Consider the following 19779-nt stretch of genomic DNA (forward strand, 5'->3'; position numbering starts at 1 on the left):
TACTTTTTACCATCTCTCTAAAACATTTTTCTTTGTTTCCTTTTGCTATTAAACAACAATCGATATCGATTTAATCAAGTGCTAAAGTAAGTATTGTACTTGCAATAACAATTGGTAGAGGTCAGATGTGAGGTTCATAATCATATCATGGACTTAATATTACATTTTAGGATACTTTTTGACCTCGATTCTATATTGTGGTTTTAATTGCATATGTGTTCTTTTGATTTGGTAATTATAGGGTTTTTGCTTGATTTGGTATCCAACTAAAGTTGTTGTTTTTCTACTGTGGAGATTTTGTTCATATTTCAGGTTATAATTTTTTTATAAGATATAGTTTGTATGAGTTTTGTTATTCAAGATTACTAATAATTTTATCGTTTTCTTTTTGTACAGGTGGTTTAGCTATTCATTTTGAGTGTTGTATTCAGATTTGGATAATGTTGATGATTCATGTTTGAACATCCGAACCTATTTTTAGTAGTACATAAACAATCCAAAGGTATGCAAAATTTCCTTTAGTTAGTTTATCTCTCTTGAAATCGTTGAGAATTTTTATTTATAGCAAGTGTGCTTTCTTCAGCAAATATATACGAGTATATTAGTAGTGAAATTATGTACATATGTACCTCTCATTGTAGCAGTAATATAAGGGAATTCTACTCTTATTTCAGATCAATTTCTCCTTTAATATGGACATATAACATATAAATATAATATATTTAGTCTGCCAAAATATTGATAATTGTTAGTATGTGCATCTCAATGTTTCTTTATTCCATTGATGTCATTGTAATAACATTGCTCTTATATATGACCTTACTTTTTGATCCAGTGATGTCATTGTAATAACATTGCTCTTATACTTAATTTTTTTGAAAAGCTGAATTTATTGAAACACCAAAACACCAAAAAAAATAAAAAAAAAACAAGGGCACCTAGGTTCACAAGAAGTGTACCCAAAAACAAAAACACAAAAAACTACAAACACCACCAATTGGAACTAGAACACCAACAAAGCAACTCCTTGAAAAGCAGAGACCAGCGCCTTTACTAATCTTTTGCTTCAATGCTCCTTGGATCCTTGGACCAATCTTTTATGTCGCTTTGTATCATCTTGCATCTATTCGAGATCCAGTGATGAGATAACGTCTTGATGCGAGCCAATATGTCTTCTTTTAACACCCCATCTCTTTTTTCCACCGGACTATGAACGATCTTATTTCTCAAGAACCATAAGCTCCAAAGAGTAACGTATCTTGTAGCCAAACAATACAAGTTAAGAGTCTCCGAATGCAAATGAAAGTTCCCCGAACTGATAGCGTTAAAAGCGCCATTTGGTAGAGCTGAAGATAAATTCCACCAACTTAAAACACCTCGCTAAATTGTAGCTGCAACCCGGCAATTAGATAACACATGATCAATGGACTCATCAGACGACAAGCAAAGAGGGCACAAGGATGATTCAAGTGGAACTCCACGTTTCAATAAATTATCTCCAGACGGAAGACCATTCAAAACCATCCTCCAAATAAAAATATTAACTTTTTTTGGGATACAATTAAGCCATTGTGGGGTGACTAAAGGCTGATCCAAATTAAGCAAATGACCATAGATTATTTTGGAGAGTTTATTAACCGAAAATTTGCCTTTTGAACTTAACTTCCAACTCCATGTATCCTTCTCAGTTGTTAACGGTTGTAAGTTTTGCAGGCAAGATTCGAGTTGAGTGAGTTCATCGAGAGTTCTTCCCCTAATGGTGGATATCCAATTCCAGGAGCCGATTACGCCAGAATTCGAGTTCATCAACCTCTTATTAATCGTTACATCCTTTTCTCCTTCTTTCGCAAAAAGTCTTGGAAATTTTTCTGCGAGACATTCATCAGAACCAGGCATCCAAGAATCGAGCCAAAAGATTGTCGTAGCACCAGACTGCACAGTACTCGAGATCGAATTTGCGAATGGGATTCCCATCTTGATACACTCCAAACCTAGCCCGTTGATGTGCTTCCATAGTGTGTTGCTTGCTGCGCAGTTATAATTGGTTGACAGAGCACCACTATTTCCATAAATGGAAGTGATAATCTTTCTCCAGAGAGAATTCGGTTCAAGTTTTAACCTCCACCACCATTTGCAAAGTAAGCTTATATTTTTTGCTTTTAAGCTTCCAATGCCTAGACCCCCGTATTTTTTTCTCAGCCATACATTTATCCCATCCAATCCAAGTAATTTTTTTCCGATCAGAATGGTTCCAGAGAAAGTTTTGTCTTATGGACTCGAGTTTGCGAAGCACGCCAACTGGAGCCTTGAATAGAGACATAAAGTATATGGGGAGACTACTCAACACCGCTTTTGTTAGCGTTAAACGACCTCCTATTGAGAGGGAATTAGCTTTCCATGATGAAAGACGCTTGTAGAACTTATTCACCACGTCGTCCCACGCACTTATTCTAGCCATATTATTTCCAACCGGGAGCCCCAAATAGGTGAAAGGAAAAGAACCGTTGGTACATGCTCTTATACTTTATGATCCTTTTAGTTATGCCTTCGTTTTAAAATCAAAACGATCCGTGTGTAATTTGCAGTCATTATTGTGCAAAGCAGCCGCAAACAACTTAAGTTTGTAATTTCCATTTTTAAATATACTGTTGTTGACATATATGTGCTTATTTTAGAGTTACAAACTTATTGTATTAAAGATACACTACATTTATATAGCTACATTTTGGTTTAAAAACATTTGTTAACTATAACATAGCATAACATCATTCAATAGTTTCCTTCGGTAAACCCGTGATTTCACGGGTCTTTTAACTAGAGCTTTTACTTCGAACTGTGGTGTGAAAAAAAAGTATGCGTTTAATCTTTTAGTGCACCCTACATTAACTAGCTTGCAAGTAATGTTGTAGTTTGTGAGAAATGGTTAATAAAATATCATTCAACAATTTTTCCTATACAATCCCGTAAAATCACGGGTCCCTTCACTAGTATGAATAGATGGTTACGTTAATCTCTTTTCATTGGGAAGATATCAGAGAAGGACAAGTTAATGAATCGACATAATTTTAAAAAGTAACTAGTAAAATGTAATGTAAATGTGGGAAATGTAAAAGCGTGTGTGTGGTGATATGTGGGAAACTACAAAAGAGTGTACTAAAATCTAATTTGATTTACTCCCAATTAATTTGATTTACTCAGTAAATGATATTATATATATATATATATATATATATATATATATATATATATATATATATATATATATAGGGTAGTGTTCTAGTGAGAACATTCTCATTTTTATTTTATTTTTGAAAAGCAAGTAAGATTTATATTAATCAACGAAAAAGGTACAAAGTTACCATTGTGGCAACTCAATTACAATACAAAGTACACAACTAATTATCAATAGCACACGAACAACAATTGCAAAGATTGCAACTAACACGATAAAGGATTAGAAAACCAATTATGCCACTCAAGCTTATACCGATTTTGTCTTCTCGAAATCCAATCAAATGTAAGTATTTGAATCTCCATGAGTAGTGAAGGAACCGCCTTGATTTTATTCTTGAATACCTTTTCATTACGGTTCCTCCAAAGCAAATAGCATACACCCCAACAAACCGCTTGCCACCAAAGTCTTTTGTTGTCGGTAGCAAACGAACCGAAAGTACCACTAAAAATGTCATCGAACCCGAAAAGTGTCGTATTGTATCTCCACCAATTAAGGACTTTCTTCCACACTTCTTGAGCAAAATGACAAGAATAAAGAATGTGTTCAACCGACTTAATACCCCCATCACATGCCGGGCATCTCACGCTATGCAAGTCGATACCCCTTTTGTCTAGTTCAATCCTAACCGGAATGCGCCCCCTTCTAGCTCGCCAAACGAAGATTTCTACCTTTTTTGAACTAATCTATTTCTAAAAGTCTCTAAGGCAGAACATTCTCATTTTTATATAATGGTGTGAACACTTTCTAACCATACATTTTATTAATCAATAATTTAATAAAAAATTCAAAAGAAGGATATAAAAGTAATTTTAGCCTCCCTACATTCATGTGCCATAATCCTTATAAATCTCTCTCGTTAATTTTATGTGTTACTTCATATGTTTTTCAGACCATTTAAACAAGCAACATCAGATGTGTTTTTTTTAAGAGCAACATTGGATGTTAATTTTAATTTAAGATATATGTTGCATCAAAAATACAAATTGATCTTTTGATTTACACAAGAATGCATCGTCTTAAATTTTACAAAAGCATCCATATCCCAATGATGAATCATCCGTAACATCTAATTTTTACACATGAAAATTGTTGGATGCATCAAGTTTATATACGTTGCATCCATTTTCCGTTGATGAAGTATCCGTAAAAACTCATTTTTACACATAAAAGTTGTTGTGCATAAAGTTTAGAGACGTTACATCCATATCCCGATGATGATGAAGCATCCGTAATAACTCATTTTTACACATATGAAAATTGTTGAGTCATCCATAAATTGATTTAGACTTCGATGCATCCTAAAAAATATAGTCAATCATACACCGTTTTCAATCTTGACTCTTCTAACAAAACCGTGATCGATTAAATTGGTTGCTTGTTCTCTGTTATGTATAACTAAAGATATTAAATATATTATTATTAATAATATATAATACATAATATATATATTGGGTTCTCATAACATATTATATCCTCCATATCCTATATATATAAATTTAAATTTTTAAATAAATATACTGCAATAACAATGATGGAATGCTATCCCCTTCATTCTTCATTCCCGGGTATTGCAAACTTTTTTTAATGCCAATTAACATTAACATATAGAGGCAGTTGAGAGTTTGAATTTAATTCAACCATGAAAGAATGTTTAATACTACGTATATACTCAAGTGGAACTAAATTCATGCGCATGATTTAAAAAAGTCCCTAATTACTCGTAAGTAACTACTAACCAATAATTACCATTACACCCCTCTTATTTTTTTCCAATTAGATTTTAATTTTAACTATTTAAATTAAACATGTGGTCCAAAAGTGTTCTCACAAAAGTTAAAAATGTGAATGTTCTCATTTGAATGCTCATATATATATATATATATATATATATATATATATATATATATATATATATATATATATATATATATATTAACCATTTAACCATATATATTAAATCAAAATATTATAATAATTTAATAATCTTTTAATTATTAACTAGTGAAATGACCCGTGATATCACGGATTTGTTAAAAGATAATTATATAATTTTTTAAATAATTTTAGGATTCTTACAAACAAATACAACAACAACAACAACAAAACCCAATACCACATAAGTGGACTCTTACAAACAAATAAGTTTTTAATTATAGAGTTAAGTGCCACCAAGTTGAATACTCGAAAGCTAAGTTAGTTTGTATGACTTACCCATTAATAACTTCGTTATATGAAGTCATTCATTAATAAGAATTAGTAGAATTTACTAAATACCCAGTAAAATAAAGTATAAAATACCAATACTAACAAAAAATAACAATCTAACTCAGATCACATATGGGCGAATGAAATAACAACATATAAGAGACTCAGCAAATCTACAACTCCCTCCAAATATTTGTTGCTCCATATTTATAATTAGTCAGCTTAGATGTCAAAATAATCCTAATATGTTCTTCAGTTAAGTATAGCCTTTATAATTGACGCATGGTTTCTTCAATTTCTTGAACTTTATACCATTCTTTCAGTTGATTATCATTACAATCGCAACAAACTTCATGATATATCTCCTTTACACAATGTGTACATTTCGATAAGGGGTCAAACATGTACAAAGAGTGGAATGAGAGAAGAAAGAAACTTTTGAAACAATCAAACCTTATAGTTGTGTAGCAACTTTTGAAACCATCTAACCTTATTTATAGAGATAAGGTACTCGCTTACCTTGTGCAGCAAATGTGTATGCTATTTGATCACCTACAACATCACAAACACATAAAGTACAATAAAAATGAAAGTCAAAAAATGCAATTAGCATAAGCTAAAAAAACCATTAAAGTAACTAACAAAGTCTTTATTTTCTCTACCCTATAAACTAAAATGTGTTGGTTTCTAAGATACATCTTGACAACACCAAAATCAAACTTCTTGTAATTCATTTAATAGCCGTATTTCGAAACCTTAACAATAAAATTCGACGTTCAATGAAAATTTTTATGACAAGTGATTTAGTGTTATGAAATTATAAGGCCATACTAATAGCAGCCATACCAATGGCTTCAACAATTCAGCTGCTTCTTCAGGTGATGAAATAGAAGCAAATTCAGGTTGTAACCGATAAACTGCTCATATATTTCATTGGAGAACAAATAATGACCAAAGATAGTAATAGCCACCATCTTTTGGAGCATTTGAAAAGCTGATAGATTCGATAAATTCGATAACCTTACCTTATCTGCTTTTGTTTCACCTTTAACTTCTAGCATAGTTCAGCAGCGCAACTCTTTATTGCCACTCCTTGCTTTCTCCTGTAATGGAAACAACATTTTTAAGGTTATTTTAAATATATAATAACTATAATATTATACTTATTATAGTTATATGTATATGTATATGTATTCGGTATTCCATTATGTGTCCAACTAAGGTAAAAAAAAAAAAAAAAACCTTCAGTTTTGGTTGAAGTCGAGTCTCTTCCATCTTGGTGCTGCTTTTTTTTTTTGCTAGCTTCTTTAAGAACTACAGTGAAAATCAATCAAAATAAAATAAATGATTAAAAAATAACTTAATAACATGAAAACATTATTAAACATGCGTAAATAGTGTATGAAGTAGAGTAGTCTTATATGATACAGACTTACCTCTTTACGTTTAGCTGCTCTTTGATCACTTTTAAAACTAAACGAAGAAAACGCTATAATGCATCTTAGTTTCGTACATAAACTTGGTGCTTCTGATTGGCTGATAAAATATATTAAGTCATCATCACATATAAAAGCATTCGAACTTTATACAACAAATCATATTATATTTCTGTAAGTTTAGTTTAGCAATACATTATTAATTTCTTACTTTGTTGAAAGAGACTTGAAGACACCTGTCCTTTTGCCGTTGGTCGAGCAATCAAGCAACGGTTTAGACCTGCAAAACAACCATATGCATTCAAATTTATATGTTTATATAATTCTTTTAATAAGATTTTAAAAAAAAAAGAAAAAAAAAACCTTTTCTTTTCTGTTCTTGGGTGTATTTGAGAATTTTTCTTTACCCTTGTGATATCCAGACATCTAGTTATGCCCTTGTTGGATATCACTCCTAATAAATCCCTTAATTCCAATCTTATTAACAAACCAACATGCATATAATTAAAAATCACAAACTACAAACAACATCAATATGCTACATCCACCCTTGATGCTAAGTTTTACACATTTTGACCAACCCAATTAGACCATACTTTATTTGTCATTATCTGACTTAATACCCAGCCAATTAGACCCCACTGTATTGGTCATTAAATGATTCAATACAGTTGATATATCTCAGCTGAATTGCACCTTTTTAAATAGTCCAACACCTATCGATATTTTACACATCTTCTTCGAAACGAACCCCGTAGTACCAAAAACAACCCCTTATCGTAAGCTCATTTCTTCTAGGATTAAAATCATAAATGATAGAAGTATATAAGTAGATAAAGAACATAATTAGAAATTCATACATGGCCGCATCTTACTCCTCTAACAATGCCATAAATATTTACCAACATGCCAAGTTACTTAAGTTTGAGAAAATGGATAGTAGTTGAAAATGGATAGTAGTTTCATCATTGGAAACTTTAGATAGTTTCATCAACAACTAATTAGTTTTAGCAGTTTTAACCAAGAGCATCTTAATAACACCTTTCAAATAAACAAAAGTAGTTTTATGCTTATGATTGGAGCATTTGAAAAGCTAATGAATATCTTTATTAGAGCGTCTTAAAAACTTATTTTTCATATTAGAACCTAGTGACAAAATAATAACATCATTGCAAAATATTTATCTACATATATGATAGTAGTGCTCCTTTGGTACATTCATTATCCAGAATCCAATAAGATGTTGCTACTTAGTTACTTGTGTAAACCTTTAAAACTAAACAAATATACAAACAAAACAAAATGTTAAACCACATGTACATGAAAGCATTATATTTATCTAAACTAAAAATATATAAAAAGGTAGTTGTTAGAAATTAAACATTTAGACTTTATGTAATGAAGGTATTCAAAGTGTAATTTTCCAGTTAAGAGCAAGCTACAAACAAAAATGCAAAGGTTACAAAAGATAACAATTAACAAAAGATAATGGAGTAACGTTCGTAACCATTATATGTTCTCTAATGCAATTTATTAATGATGGCAAAGACATACTCTGAATATGATAATAACAGTCATAGCTAAATTCCAGTTAGACACATCACAGATCCAAATACTCCAATACATATCATCAGTTATGGAGAAGATTATATACATTCAAATTATTAGAGTTTTTTGTTACCTGATTAACAGTGATACCACTCTCCACGTAGATTTTGAAGTTTTATTTCTGCTATATATGCTGGTACCTGTTCAAGTATTCAAAATCTCAGATGAATTTACAACTTTACACAAAGTAACTTGGTTGAGTAATAATGCGTTTATTTATGTATGTATACCTTTATAACAAATATATGTACGAACTTACATAAGTCAATATAACCAGAAGATAGATTATAGATCACAGGGCAATGCCAGGCTGCCAGCAACAAATGGTAAATCGCCTGAATTGGCACACATGTAACATACCGAATATACCATTATCACTTCTTCTATGGTAATTGAGGAAGAACACATGGAAAGGGTAATTTAATGATTCATCGCAGATTATTTAATACGGGACTATCGTCGATAGTAAATATATATATGTATAATGGATAATTATGTAGATGAAAGAAATATTACCTCTAGCTGACTACAATGGAGTTCGGGTTTGGAAAAATGGTGCAGGATTAGATCCCATCAGATCGATATGCTTTTAATTAGGGTTTGCGGATGACGATTTATGATTTGGGTATGCTAAAATCGTGTATTCCATCGTGATTTCTATGATTCTGCTGTTTGTAAAAGGGATTTGATAAATATGAGGAAGAAGAATTGGGAATGCTTTTGCTCTTGAAGCCGCGTAGGTGAATTATTATTTGCTATCTAATAGTACGATAATACGGAGTAATAATATAATAAACCTTAATTTTTTTTAATTGTAATTAAATTGTTTAATGACATCACTGAGATGTCCTCTAAATTTTTCTTTTTTATTTTGAATTTCTTTTAACAAAAAAAATAGCTTATTTATGATGTCATCATTTTAAAAATTTAATAGAAACTATAGATAGATAGGTCTAATGGAGCAAATTCTTCATTGCAAACTAAAACGTGTAATTATATCTATATCCATCTTCTATCTATCTATACTTTACATTAAAAAAAAAAAAAAAAATATTAGAGTTATACTTTTTGTAGCATTATTGAATTTGTACCCTTACATCAAAAATCTAAAGAAGCAGAGACACGATACAATCACAAGAGATCGATACAATCGCATGCGGACGATCTTCAAACTTCGATTTTCCAGAATTCATCCGCGGGTGAGTATTCTTGATGTCGTTCTTTAATTTTAGGGTTTTACGATTCTGCCCTCGGGTTAGTTTTTCAATTTTTTTTTTTCAATATTAGGGTTTTACGATCTTCATGCTTTATGTTTGAATGACAAATCGAGTGATTTTGTGGTTGTCAGAGTACAAGATCTGTTGGATGAATGGAATAACCGAATTCTTGCTTAACAAAGGGTACGGAGTTCCTCTTATTTTTTATTGGTAAAAGTATTAATTTTTAATATTATGGAATTAGTGATGCACGCTACTGTGTGATAAATTTCTTGATTCTTATATTATTTTGTGTGGCAACTGGGCTGTGTTTATCTTCATTCTTCTGTCGTTGATTATTACTGTCACTCAGTTAGTCTATTATGGAGTATATCTTGTTCGTATATTTACAGTGGTATACAATTGTAAACAATTCCATGGTTGTTATCTATAGAAGTATCCATTGGTATTTGTAATCTATTACCATTTGTTCAAGATTAAATTGGATGAATATCGACAGCATCGCTTATAAATATTCATATTGTGTCAATTAACAATAAAAACAATGATTATTGTTAGCCTGGAATAGGAGTCATATTGTTCGAATTGTGGTTGATGTGGAAACCTAGCAATATTTTGATTTGTCTGACATAAGGTAATTATTATGAACCCTATATATGTTAATTCATGATGATATCATGAATTCTTCGTTAATTACCTTTTAGATTTAAAAGTTGTGGTATTATCAGTTGTATAAGAGATAATGATAATAATGATATAGGTAAGTTAGTATTTAGTTTAAAATGCTTCAGATGGATGCACTTTTAAATCTCTCGAACTTGATACTGCGACGTGTTGTTGATATATTTGTGATAGCCAGTTTATAATCAAATATCCTTATTTGATGTTTGTATTCACTTTGATGTCAATGAGATAGATCGTAGTATTTGAGACACCTGGTTTATAGTTGAATATTCTTATTTGATGGATGAATTCACCTTGGGTTAAAACTAGCCTACTGTATTTAAAATTTAGCCACAAATTCCTCAACCGATATGTATTTCAGTTTCGTCTTGGACTTTGTATACTTCAGAATATACCCAATAACTCTAGGTGGGATAGTGGGCGGGTCAGGGGATTGAGTAACACACATGTAACTTCTTATGGGTTGGTTGAACCGAAAATAAGTAATCCAATTGTTTAACACTTAAATCTTTTTGGCAAATTTCGTTTAACTTTTGTTGCTTGATTTTTGACGCATCGTATTAGAATGATACTTTGATTTTACAATGCCACTTATTTCATGGTGTAGAACACCTTCTGATTAACCATCACATTACTATTATTTTAATGGTACAACATGTCTGGTTTTCTTACTTATATATCATGTGTGATTTGTTAATTGTCGGGGTAACGAGAACGTATGAGTTAATAGGTCAACGCTGGTCACATTAAAGTTCATCATTACGAGTGTGTGAAGCTTGTGGTAGGTTGGTACAGATGTTTGGATTTGTAGAAGCCATTGTGTGAGAACTCGCCAAATGGGTCACATTTCAATGTGTGTCAAAGTGGTTCAGATTGAATTGATTTTTCACTTATCTATCTTGCAGATGTTAAGATTTATTAACACTATATGAGTGTGTGAGGCTGCTGGTAGGAAAATGGCATCACGAAGTTCACCATCAAACAGGGTATTTTCATCTATTCGATTTGTTACTTTAATTTGTATGCTAAATATGGCGTCCCATCGAGTGTTTTTTCGTATTCTGTAAATCAAATTCTTTGGATCTGTTTACTTTGCGATAAAAGTTAATATTTCGTGTTTTAACTATTGTTTTGTTTAATATGTGCGAACCCTTTGAGATTCCCCGTACCTATCTTTTTCATTTGCTAGGTAATGACGTGAAAGAGGTATGTGTTACTTGAATTTTTTTAACAAAAAAACCTAAATGCTTTGTTTAAGGATCCTTTATGATCCCACCTCAAAAGTCAAGTACATGTTATATGTCCCAAATATAAGTTTCATGTCTCTAATTTCTGACTCATTGTTCGTAGAAGCTAGAAAATGACTGATTAGTATATTCATATGATTTGCATACGCCATTCTTATTGTAATGTTATCAATTAATTATTATAATTTTAGTTTATAGTTTATAGATTATTGAATTTATATCCTGCTATCGTAACTTGCAGATAATCGATTCCATCGGAAGATAATACAAGTCAGTTGTCGGATATGATATGTTATCAATCGATTCACTATGTAACCAATTATTTTTATTTAGTAATATTATATACTTGCTTGCTTCTTTTTTAAAAAAAAAAAAAAAATACACTCAACATCTATAGGTTAGTAATTTAAATTGAGCATGTCTGTTTTGGGATAAACGATTGGAATATTGAATGGTAGAATATAATGTTTTCTCTTAAATTTGATTGTGAATTGTGATTTTGATTGTATTTGTGTAGGTTGGATGGAAGCAAGATGATGCAATTATTGAGGGGTAAACGGTTGGTTTTTGTTGGTGATTCGTTGAATAAAAATATGTGGGAATCGTTGATATTTTTTTAAGAAATTCAGTAAAAGATCAAACAAGAGTTTATGAAGCGAAACATCTGGGAGGGCATCATTTTAGAACTGAACCTTTGTATTCGTTAGTGTTCAAGGTAATTTTGATACATTTTATTGATATTGATTGTGGTTCCGATGATTCGGATGAATGGGAAGGGGAATTTTTTCTCGGCATTCCAAATATTGAGGGATGGGTATGTAGCGTAGAAATAGTTGTGATATGGATTTTTATTTTTTTAGGATTGGGTGCGATTAGTGGGTATATATCGATTGAAAGTTCTTATGAGGTAACTAATTTCTCTTAGGGACCAAGATTTGACCTTTACGAGGTAACTTATAATTTATATTCAACCTTTACATGCATAGTGGTGCCACTAAGTTGTTTCCTTGATATTGTCAGTAAAATGAGATACCCGATTTTGTGATACACATGATTATAATCTTTTTTTACAACGAGTTATACATTGCTTATTTATTTTTTAAAAAGGTCTTTTTGTGCGTGTTTTTGTCAATGTCATTCACCCTCAATAAGGTTGGCATTGTGGGTGGGTCAAATCTAAGTATTCTATACTTATGATCAAGGTAAACTGTACAATTTTTAAGTTTGAATTTTATAGACTTGTGCAAGTTTGAAGTTTGTATATTAGTTTCTTGGTGCTGATTTTGTTTTGATGAAGACCAAGATTAAGTTTTATATTCATGGTAAGATACATTAAGTTTGATTATTGAATTTAGGGTTTTTATAAATATTTGATGAGTTTATATTATGATTTTGGTGGTGTCCTTAATTAGTTCGTTTGCATGATTATATCAGTAGGAAGATGCTCACAGAACCTTACACTCACGAATCAGGTATCCATTTATTGATGTTTTCGTTATTGATCCAAGGTTTTTTGGGTCTTCTTTTTCATATATGGTTAGTCTATAACAATACGCCTTATATCGTATAATCGAAACCCTAACTGCCCACCAATATGTCATCTCTTGCATCCAAGTTTGAAAAAGATGCGAGACGGGGTCGAGACGGTAGAGACCTTAAAACGTCGCACGGAAAAAACGGGGTTGAGATGGGGTCTAGACGGATGTTGACCAACGTTGACTCTTTGTATATATTTCAAACATAATTATTTCAAAGTAAACATAGATATTTGCCTTTAATTCAAAATATTTATGTTTGAAAGGTTTATTTTTGAAATTTATCTAAAATGTCAACGTTGGTCAAAGATTAATATCGACCGTCTCGGCGGTTTTTTACCGTCTCGACCGTTCTTAACCGTTGTTGACCGTCTTTCACGGATGGTGTTGGATATACGATCAAAACATACTAACAAAAACTATAACACCTGGTAAATTTCTGAACTTTTTTACTGATTTAATTTGGGTTTTATTTTATTTGTTGTAATCAATTATAACCATTTAACAGATCACTCATTGTATCCCAACAAGTACTGTATGTGTTTGGTCTTTATATTTAAAATTTCAATGATCATTTCTATGTTTTTAAGATTAGTTAACTTAAATGGCGTTAAAGTCACATTAAAACTTATTAGATCTCCCCGCCGGTGACCTGCAATATGACCCGTCGGATTATGACTGTCTTCGACAAAGTTTTCGATCACCCATCTGAGTTATCACCAACATCATCACCTTCAATCCAACATGACTGTTTGATCATTGTAGCTAACCAGTTACCTATTCGGGTTAACCCAAAAAACCGATAGTTTGAAAGGCTGTACTTTTAGTTTAGATGAAAATTCACTTCCTTTACAATTAAAAGATGGTTTACGAGATGATGATTATATTAGCTGGTGTTTAGATTAAATTTTAAAGAAAGATGCACTCTAGGACCGTTTCACAGTTAAATTTTTTTTAGTAACACAATAAGTATGATGCAAAGATGCACTAAATGTATCTAGAACAAGCCCAATCTTCCCGTTTTGCCACCCTTGGTAGTAGTATTTGGACTCAACTCAAAAAAATCTGCTTGTCACAAGTCAAATGATATTTGAACCTATTACTTTTGATGTTTACTTCACTGACAGTCAGACATAACAAATGTTGCAAGTTCATGAAACACAGACAAACTTTCACGGGAAGTGTTGGATATACGGTGGAAAACTATCGGGATGCTATTGCATTAATTTTTTATTTAGATCATTTGGTTATCCAAACCTTTTCCTGACTTTTACGTGCAATCCAAACTGGCAATATATCACGGGAACTTTGGATGATATCCGGGATAAGAAAATATTTGGCCAAATCAGAGCAGGTGTGTCATTCTATTACTCATGCATGATGTTTAAATTAGAGGTATTTAAATATTTAAATACTTTGCTTGCAACCCAATTAGTTGCAATTAGTTAGTTACATGAGAAACTTTAATGAATATAAAAAACTAATTATCTAAACCGAATACAGTTCATATGTGTGATGGTGTTAAAGTACAATTAGTTAGTTACATGAGAAACTTTAATGAATATAAAAAACTAATTATCTAAACTGAATACAGTTCGTATGTGTGATGGTGTTAAAGTACATGTGACACATGGAAGTCATTTTGATTGGTGTCTATATTAGTTTGTCCTCTTAGACCACCAATTTTAAAGCATAAAGAAGAAGGCCACATTTTCAAGTGTGACCATTACTGAATCTTTAGTTTAATTTCTATATCTTTTGTTTTATACTGTTCATTTATTTATTGTATTTTGTCTGCGAATTCCCAAATTTCATAAAGACTCAAATCAATACAACTGATGGCAAATTGGTAAGCTAGGCGTTTTGATTGAACTGGATGGTCTGATCTGGTTATATTTTATTTCAACAAAATTGAAGTTTGTATTCTTAATACATTACAAGAGCTTTATTTGCATTGGTTCATGGACATTCAGTTAGGATAAGAAGTATATGCTGATATGTTTACTACAACTAAACTAGACTCGCCTATAATTATATTTATATCTCATATGAGTATTGAACAGCTTAATATAAATTTATTGTATTAATACCAATAATAAGTTTGATTATGGAGTACTGTTTCTTGTCAGAGCTATCTGGTGTGTGCTAATCTCCGATCAATATTATTTGACAATTGCGACTTAAACTAAAACCATTTTTTTTTTCATCTTGGAATTTAGGTAGCTGACCATAATATAAGTATAAATCGGAAGTAGAAAACTGATTATCATGTGATACGTTTTTATAGGTAAAAAGGATGAAGAAAGTGGAGGAAGACTTCAAGGGCATTTGGTGGAGGAACGCTTAAAAGTGGACCGACTACTGAGGATATTCGTGACTGCTGACACTATACTAACCATGTTATGCAACTTTTGTTTAAGCTAACTTATACACTACTTCATCATAGTTAACAGAACACTATTACTTTTTATTGGAGTTGCAATATCACACTTCATAATTGTAATTATTTACTATACAACATTTGTGCCAAATATTTACTTGACGTAACACGTAATTTATAATATATTTCAGATTTTTTATTGGACGAAACCCGCAAATCCGTAGGTCTTAAGCTAGTTTACATAAATATAATTACTAAAACGTGATATAAGGAAACAATTTGTGTTACCCACCAAATTGTTTTAACGGATTTATCTTTATATTCGTCGCGAGTTAGGTTCCACCGCCATCACCGTTCAACTCGAAATAATTTTACGAACTAATCGCAATAACTTTTATTCGACTCGGAGCATCGATGCACTACTATCGGTGCATTTCTTTTTGGCAATAAATATGGAAGTGATTTGAATTTACAGTTTAAGTCCTTAAAATATTTATGAACCCGCAAATATAACTATTATAATATTAATTATAAATGACGACTCTCACGAGTACCATTATTTTGCTGAAATGATTAACAACTTTTATAAGTTAAACTCGCGTATTACATTTTTATTCAAAAAATAATTGTATATAATAATTCTAAAATAATATAACTTAAAGTTATTAACGTTACGTTCTATGACAAATTTTTAATCCACTCATATTTTCTCTAAATCTTACGTAGTATATAATTTATATATAATAAAAGATATTAACGGTGAGAAATTAAATTGTAGACATTGAGTTACTAAAACCACCCAAAATCACTTTTAAAATTTGTTAACGTCACGGGCTCTTAAATATAAAAGAACTTTTAAATTTTATCGACACCACGAACTCTTAAACTCAAAAGAACTATTATAATTTGTCAACACCACGGGCTGAAAAGAATAATTAATATAATCGACATTTACAAATTTATAATTTACAATTTATTCCCTCACATTTGGGTACTTATTGTAATTTTCCGGGGGTATAAAATATAACTTCAAGGATATAAAAAGTAAATTCACTATTTAATATAAACATACCATATAAAATCCATCAAAATTTTTAAACGGATTTATTTTTCTATTCGTCGCGAGTTAAGTTCCACCGCCATCACTATTCAACTCTAAATAATTTTACGAACTAAACGCAATAAATTGTATTCGACGCGGAGCTTCGATGCACTACCAACGGAACATTTCATTGAGTTTATTTGGGGATCTCAAAACTTTGAATTTGCTTTTAAATCGGCTGTTGGCAAGTCAGGTGGCATTATTTTAATTTGGGACCCAAACAAGTTTTCTGTTAATCAATTGGTTGAAAAAGATTTTTTTTCTCGCGATAAAGGGGTGTTGGATTGGGAAATCATCAGACATTATCATTATTAACGTTTATGGCCCGCACTGTGATACTCTGAAGCGTAAATTCTGGGAAAGTCTAAAGCTAACAATGCAGGCCAATTTTGAAGAATGGATACTTTGTGGAGACTTTATCGAGGTAAGGAAAAGTTCGGAACGGAAAAATTGTATTTTCATGGAACATAGAGCAAGAATGTTTAATGAGTTTATCGACAAGGCACAACTAATTGAAATACCTTTAGGAGGGATGAAATTTACCAGAATATGCGATGAAGGAATTAAATATAGTAAATTAGATCGTTTTCTAGTTTCTGAAAAAGTTGCAGCCACTTGGGAAGGGTTAACAGCTTGCTCTCGAGAGAGAAAACACTCTGATCATTGTCCCATTATGCTTAAGGATTCGAACACTGATTTTGGGCCTAAACCGGTGAGAGTGTTCAACAGTTGGATAGATCATGAAGAAAGCCTGGATATCATTAAAAGAGCATGGATTTTAGTATTTTACCAACGAGAAATTGCAGAGCCGATTGTGTAGTTAGAGATAAATTGAAAAATGTCAAAGAAGGTCTCAAAACAATATTCAATCCAAGGTTCAACAACTTAAATGCTGAGATATCAAAATTACAAAAGGATGTTGAAAAATGGGAAAATAGTCTCGGCAATAGAGATCTTAATGAGCTTGAAATTGCTACCTGGATCGAAACTAGAAAGAAGTGGCTTCAAAAAGATAAAGAGAAGGCTGAGATGCTAAAGCAAAAGTCTAGAATAAAGTGGGTAATCGAGGGGGACGAGAATAGTAAATACATTCATTCTTCAATTCGAAGGCGCCAAAATAAAAATAATATTCGTGGTGTTAACATCAACGGGACTTGGCATGAAAAACCGAAAATCATAAAAGAAGCTGCCTTCAAATACTTCAAAGATAGATTTAGTTCCACTCATCAACGAAAGGTCAGCTTTAAGGGTGATTTGGAAATGAAACTAGCTGAATTTGAATCGGCATCATTAGAGGCTGCATTTTTCGAAGAGGACATTTTTTTAGCAATAAAAAGCTGTAGGGGTTCAAAGGCGCCTGGTCCCGACGGATTCAACATTACATTCTTTCAGTTACATTGGGACATAATCAAAAATGATTTGATGGGTGCTTTCGCTAGATTCTGTGATGTGGGAGAGATTTCTAAGGGATGTAACTCATCCTTTATATCTTTACTCCCAAAAAAGCGGATCCACAAGTTTTTTCAGACTATCGTCCCATCAGTTTAATAGGTAGCTTTTTACAAAATTCTTTCCAAAGTGTTGTCCAAGAGGCTTAGCAAGGTACTATCTTCAGTGGTAGGACACGAACAAAGCGCGTATATAAAAAATCGATACATACTTGATGGTATCTTGGTGGCAAATGAAGCATTGGATGATATGAAGGCAAATAAAAAGAAAGGATTTTTGTTCAAGGTAGATTTCGAGAAAGCTTTTGACACGATTAATTGGGAATATCTTATGGAAATCATGGCTTTAATGGGATTCGGATGTAGATGGAGAACATGGATAGGTGCATGTCTTTCATCGGCATCTCTTTCGGTGTTAGTCAACGAATCTCCTACTAAGGAATTTTTTTATCGAAAAGGGTGTTCGTCAAGGTGATCCCCTGTCACCGTATCTCTTTATAATCGCAGCCGAAGGACTTAATTATCTCACGAAAATGGCTGTAAGAAAAAATTTATTTTTCGGGTGTCAAGATCGGGAAAGATGAAATTCAATTAACGCATCTTCAATACGCCGATGACACGATGTTTTTCGGAGAATGGAGTAAAAGGAATGGGAGAAATTTGATGAAATTACTCAAATGTTTTGAAGAGGTTGCAGGTTTAAAAGTCAATTTCAACAAGAGCTGTGTTTTCGGTGTTGGGGTGTCCAATGCTGAGGTTGATGTTATGGCAAGTTGGCTTGGATGTATGTCAGGTTCTTTTCCAATTTTGTATCTTGGGTTACCCATAGGTGCTAATATGGCTAAAGCTAAAGAATGGGAACCGGTATTTTTAAAATTTGGTAAGAAACTCGCTGATTGGAAGGCAAGGTCTATGTCATATGGTGGAAGACTCACGCTCATAAAATCGGTTCTATCTTCCATCCCTCTCTATTTTTTTCTTTATTTAAAACTCCATCATGCGTATTAAACAAACTCGAAGGTATGCGCCGAAATTTTTTTTTGGGAGGGACTAATGAATATAATAAAATGTCATGGATTAGTTGGAATTCCACCATCTTACCATTCGATAAAGGTGGATTAAATATTGGTGCTTTAGAAAATAAAAATCGCGCTTTACTTGGTAAATGGTGGTGGAGGCACAAAATAGATCCGAATTCTTTGTGGGTCCGAGTTATCAATAGTCTTTACGGGTCGGGTGGCGGGTTGGAATCAAATTATGTTGTTTCTGCCAAACAAAAAAACACAACTTGGGCAACAATTATCAAAAATGGTCGCGAATTGGAAAATATAGGCATCCCTGAAACAACCCAACCCGTATTCCATATGATAATTTTTTTTTATAATACACATTTATGCGCCAATTAAATATGTAAACCATTCCACAAGTTCCATTTAAACGTACATCAATTTAAATGTTTACAAAAGGCACGAAAGCCATTAATTAAGTTTAATACAAGTTTGACCCACTGCGAGGATAGTTTATAATCCAAACGACCTCGAGCATGGTTTGGGGCTAAACTACCCAAAACGTTAGGCCAACTTCAAAAGCTAACACCAAAAGCACCCCCGATAACATAAGCGGGAGACCACTAGTCCAAACGTATGCCCTTACCCTTGTCCAAGCCGGAACCTATAAAATGG

At 32.2% G+C, this 19779-nt stretch overlaps 1 protein-coding gene and 2 long non-coding RNA genes across 6 annotated transcripts; all 3 read left to right on the top strand.

Annotated features, from left to right (window-relative positions):
* Window positions 1–235: 235 nt before the first annotated feature.
* Window positions 236–1839, top strand: LOC139892695 (uncharacterized). Its single transcript, XR_011774198.1, has 3 exons — window positions 236–312; window positions 397–502; window positions 1714–1839. It is a non-coding gene; the product is annotated as an uncharacterized lncRNA (long non-coding RNA).
* A 7742-nt stretch (window positions 1840–9581) lies between these two features.
* On the top strand, window positions 9582–15714 carry LOC139892696 (uncharacterized). 4 transcript variants are annotated; one of them, XR_011774201.1, is made up of 6 exons: window positions 9582–9683; window positions 9833–9884; window positions 11291–11371; window positions 11874–11943; window positions 12150–12347; window positions 15455–15714. It is a non-coding gene; the product is annotated as an uncharacterized lncRNA (long non-coding RNA). The 4 variants fall into 4 exon arrangements; XR_011774202.1 differs by lacking the exon at window positions 15455–15714 and adding an exon at window positions 12493–13042; XR_011774199.1 differs by lacking the exon at window positions 15455–15714 and having other exon boundaries at window positions 12150–13042.
* A 1311-nt stretch (window positions 15715–17025) lies between these two features.
* Window positions 17026–19105, top strand: LOC139889468 (uncharacterized). Its single transcript, XM_071872420.1, has 4 exons — window positions 17026–17369; window positions 17456–18120; window positions 18337–18480; window positions 18795–19105. The coding sequence occupies exons 1-4, from the start codon at window positions 17026–17028 to the stop codon at window positions 19103–19105; spliced, it is 1464 nt and encodes a 487-aa protein (XP_071728521.1).
* The last annotated feature ends 674 nt before the right edge of the window (window positions 19106–19779 follow it).

Source organism: Rutidosis leptorrhynchoides, chromosome 2 (assembly GCF_046630445.1).
Source record: "Rutidosis leptorrhynchoides isolate AG116_Rl617_1_P2 chromosome 2, CSIRO_AGI_Rlap_v1, whole genome shotgun sequence".
Taxonomy (NCBI): Eukaryota; Viridiplantae; Streptophyta; class Magnoliopsida; order Asterales; family Asteraceae; genus Rutidosis; species Rutidosis leptorrhynchoides.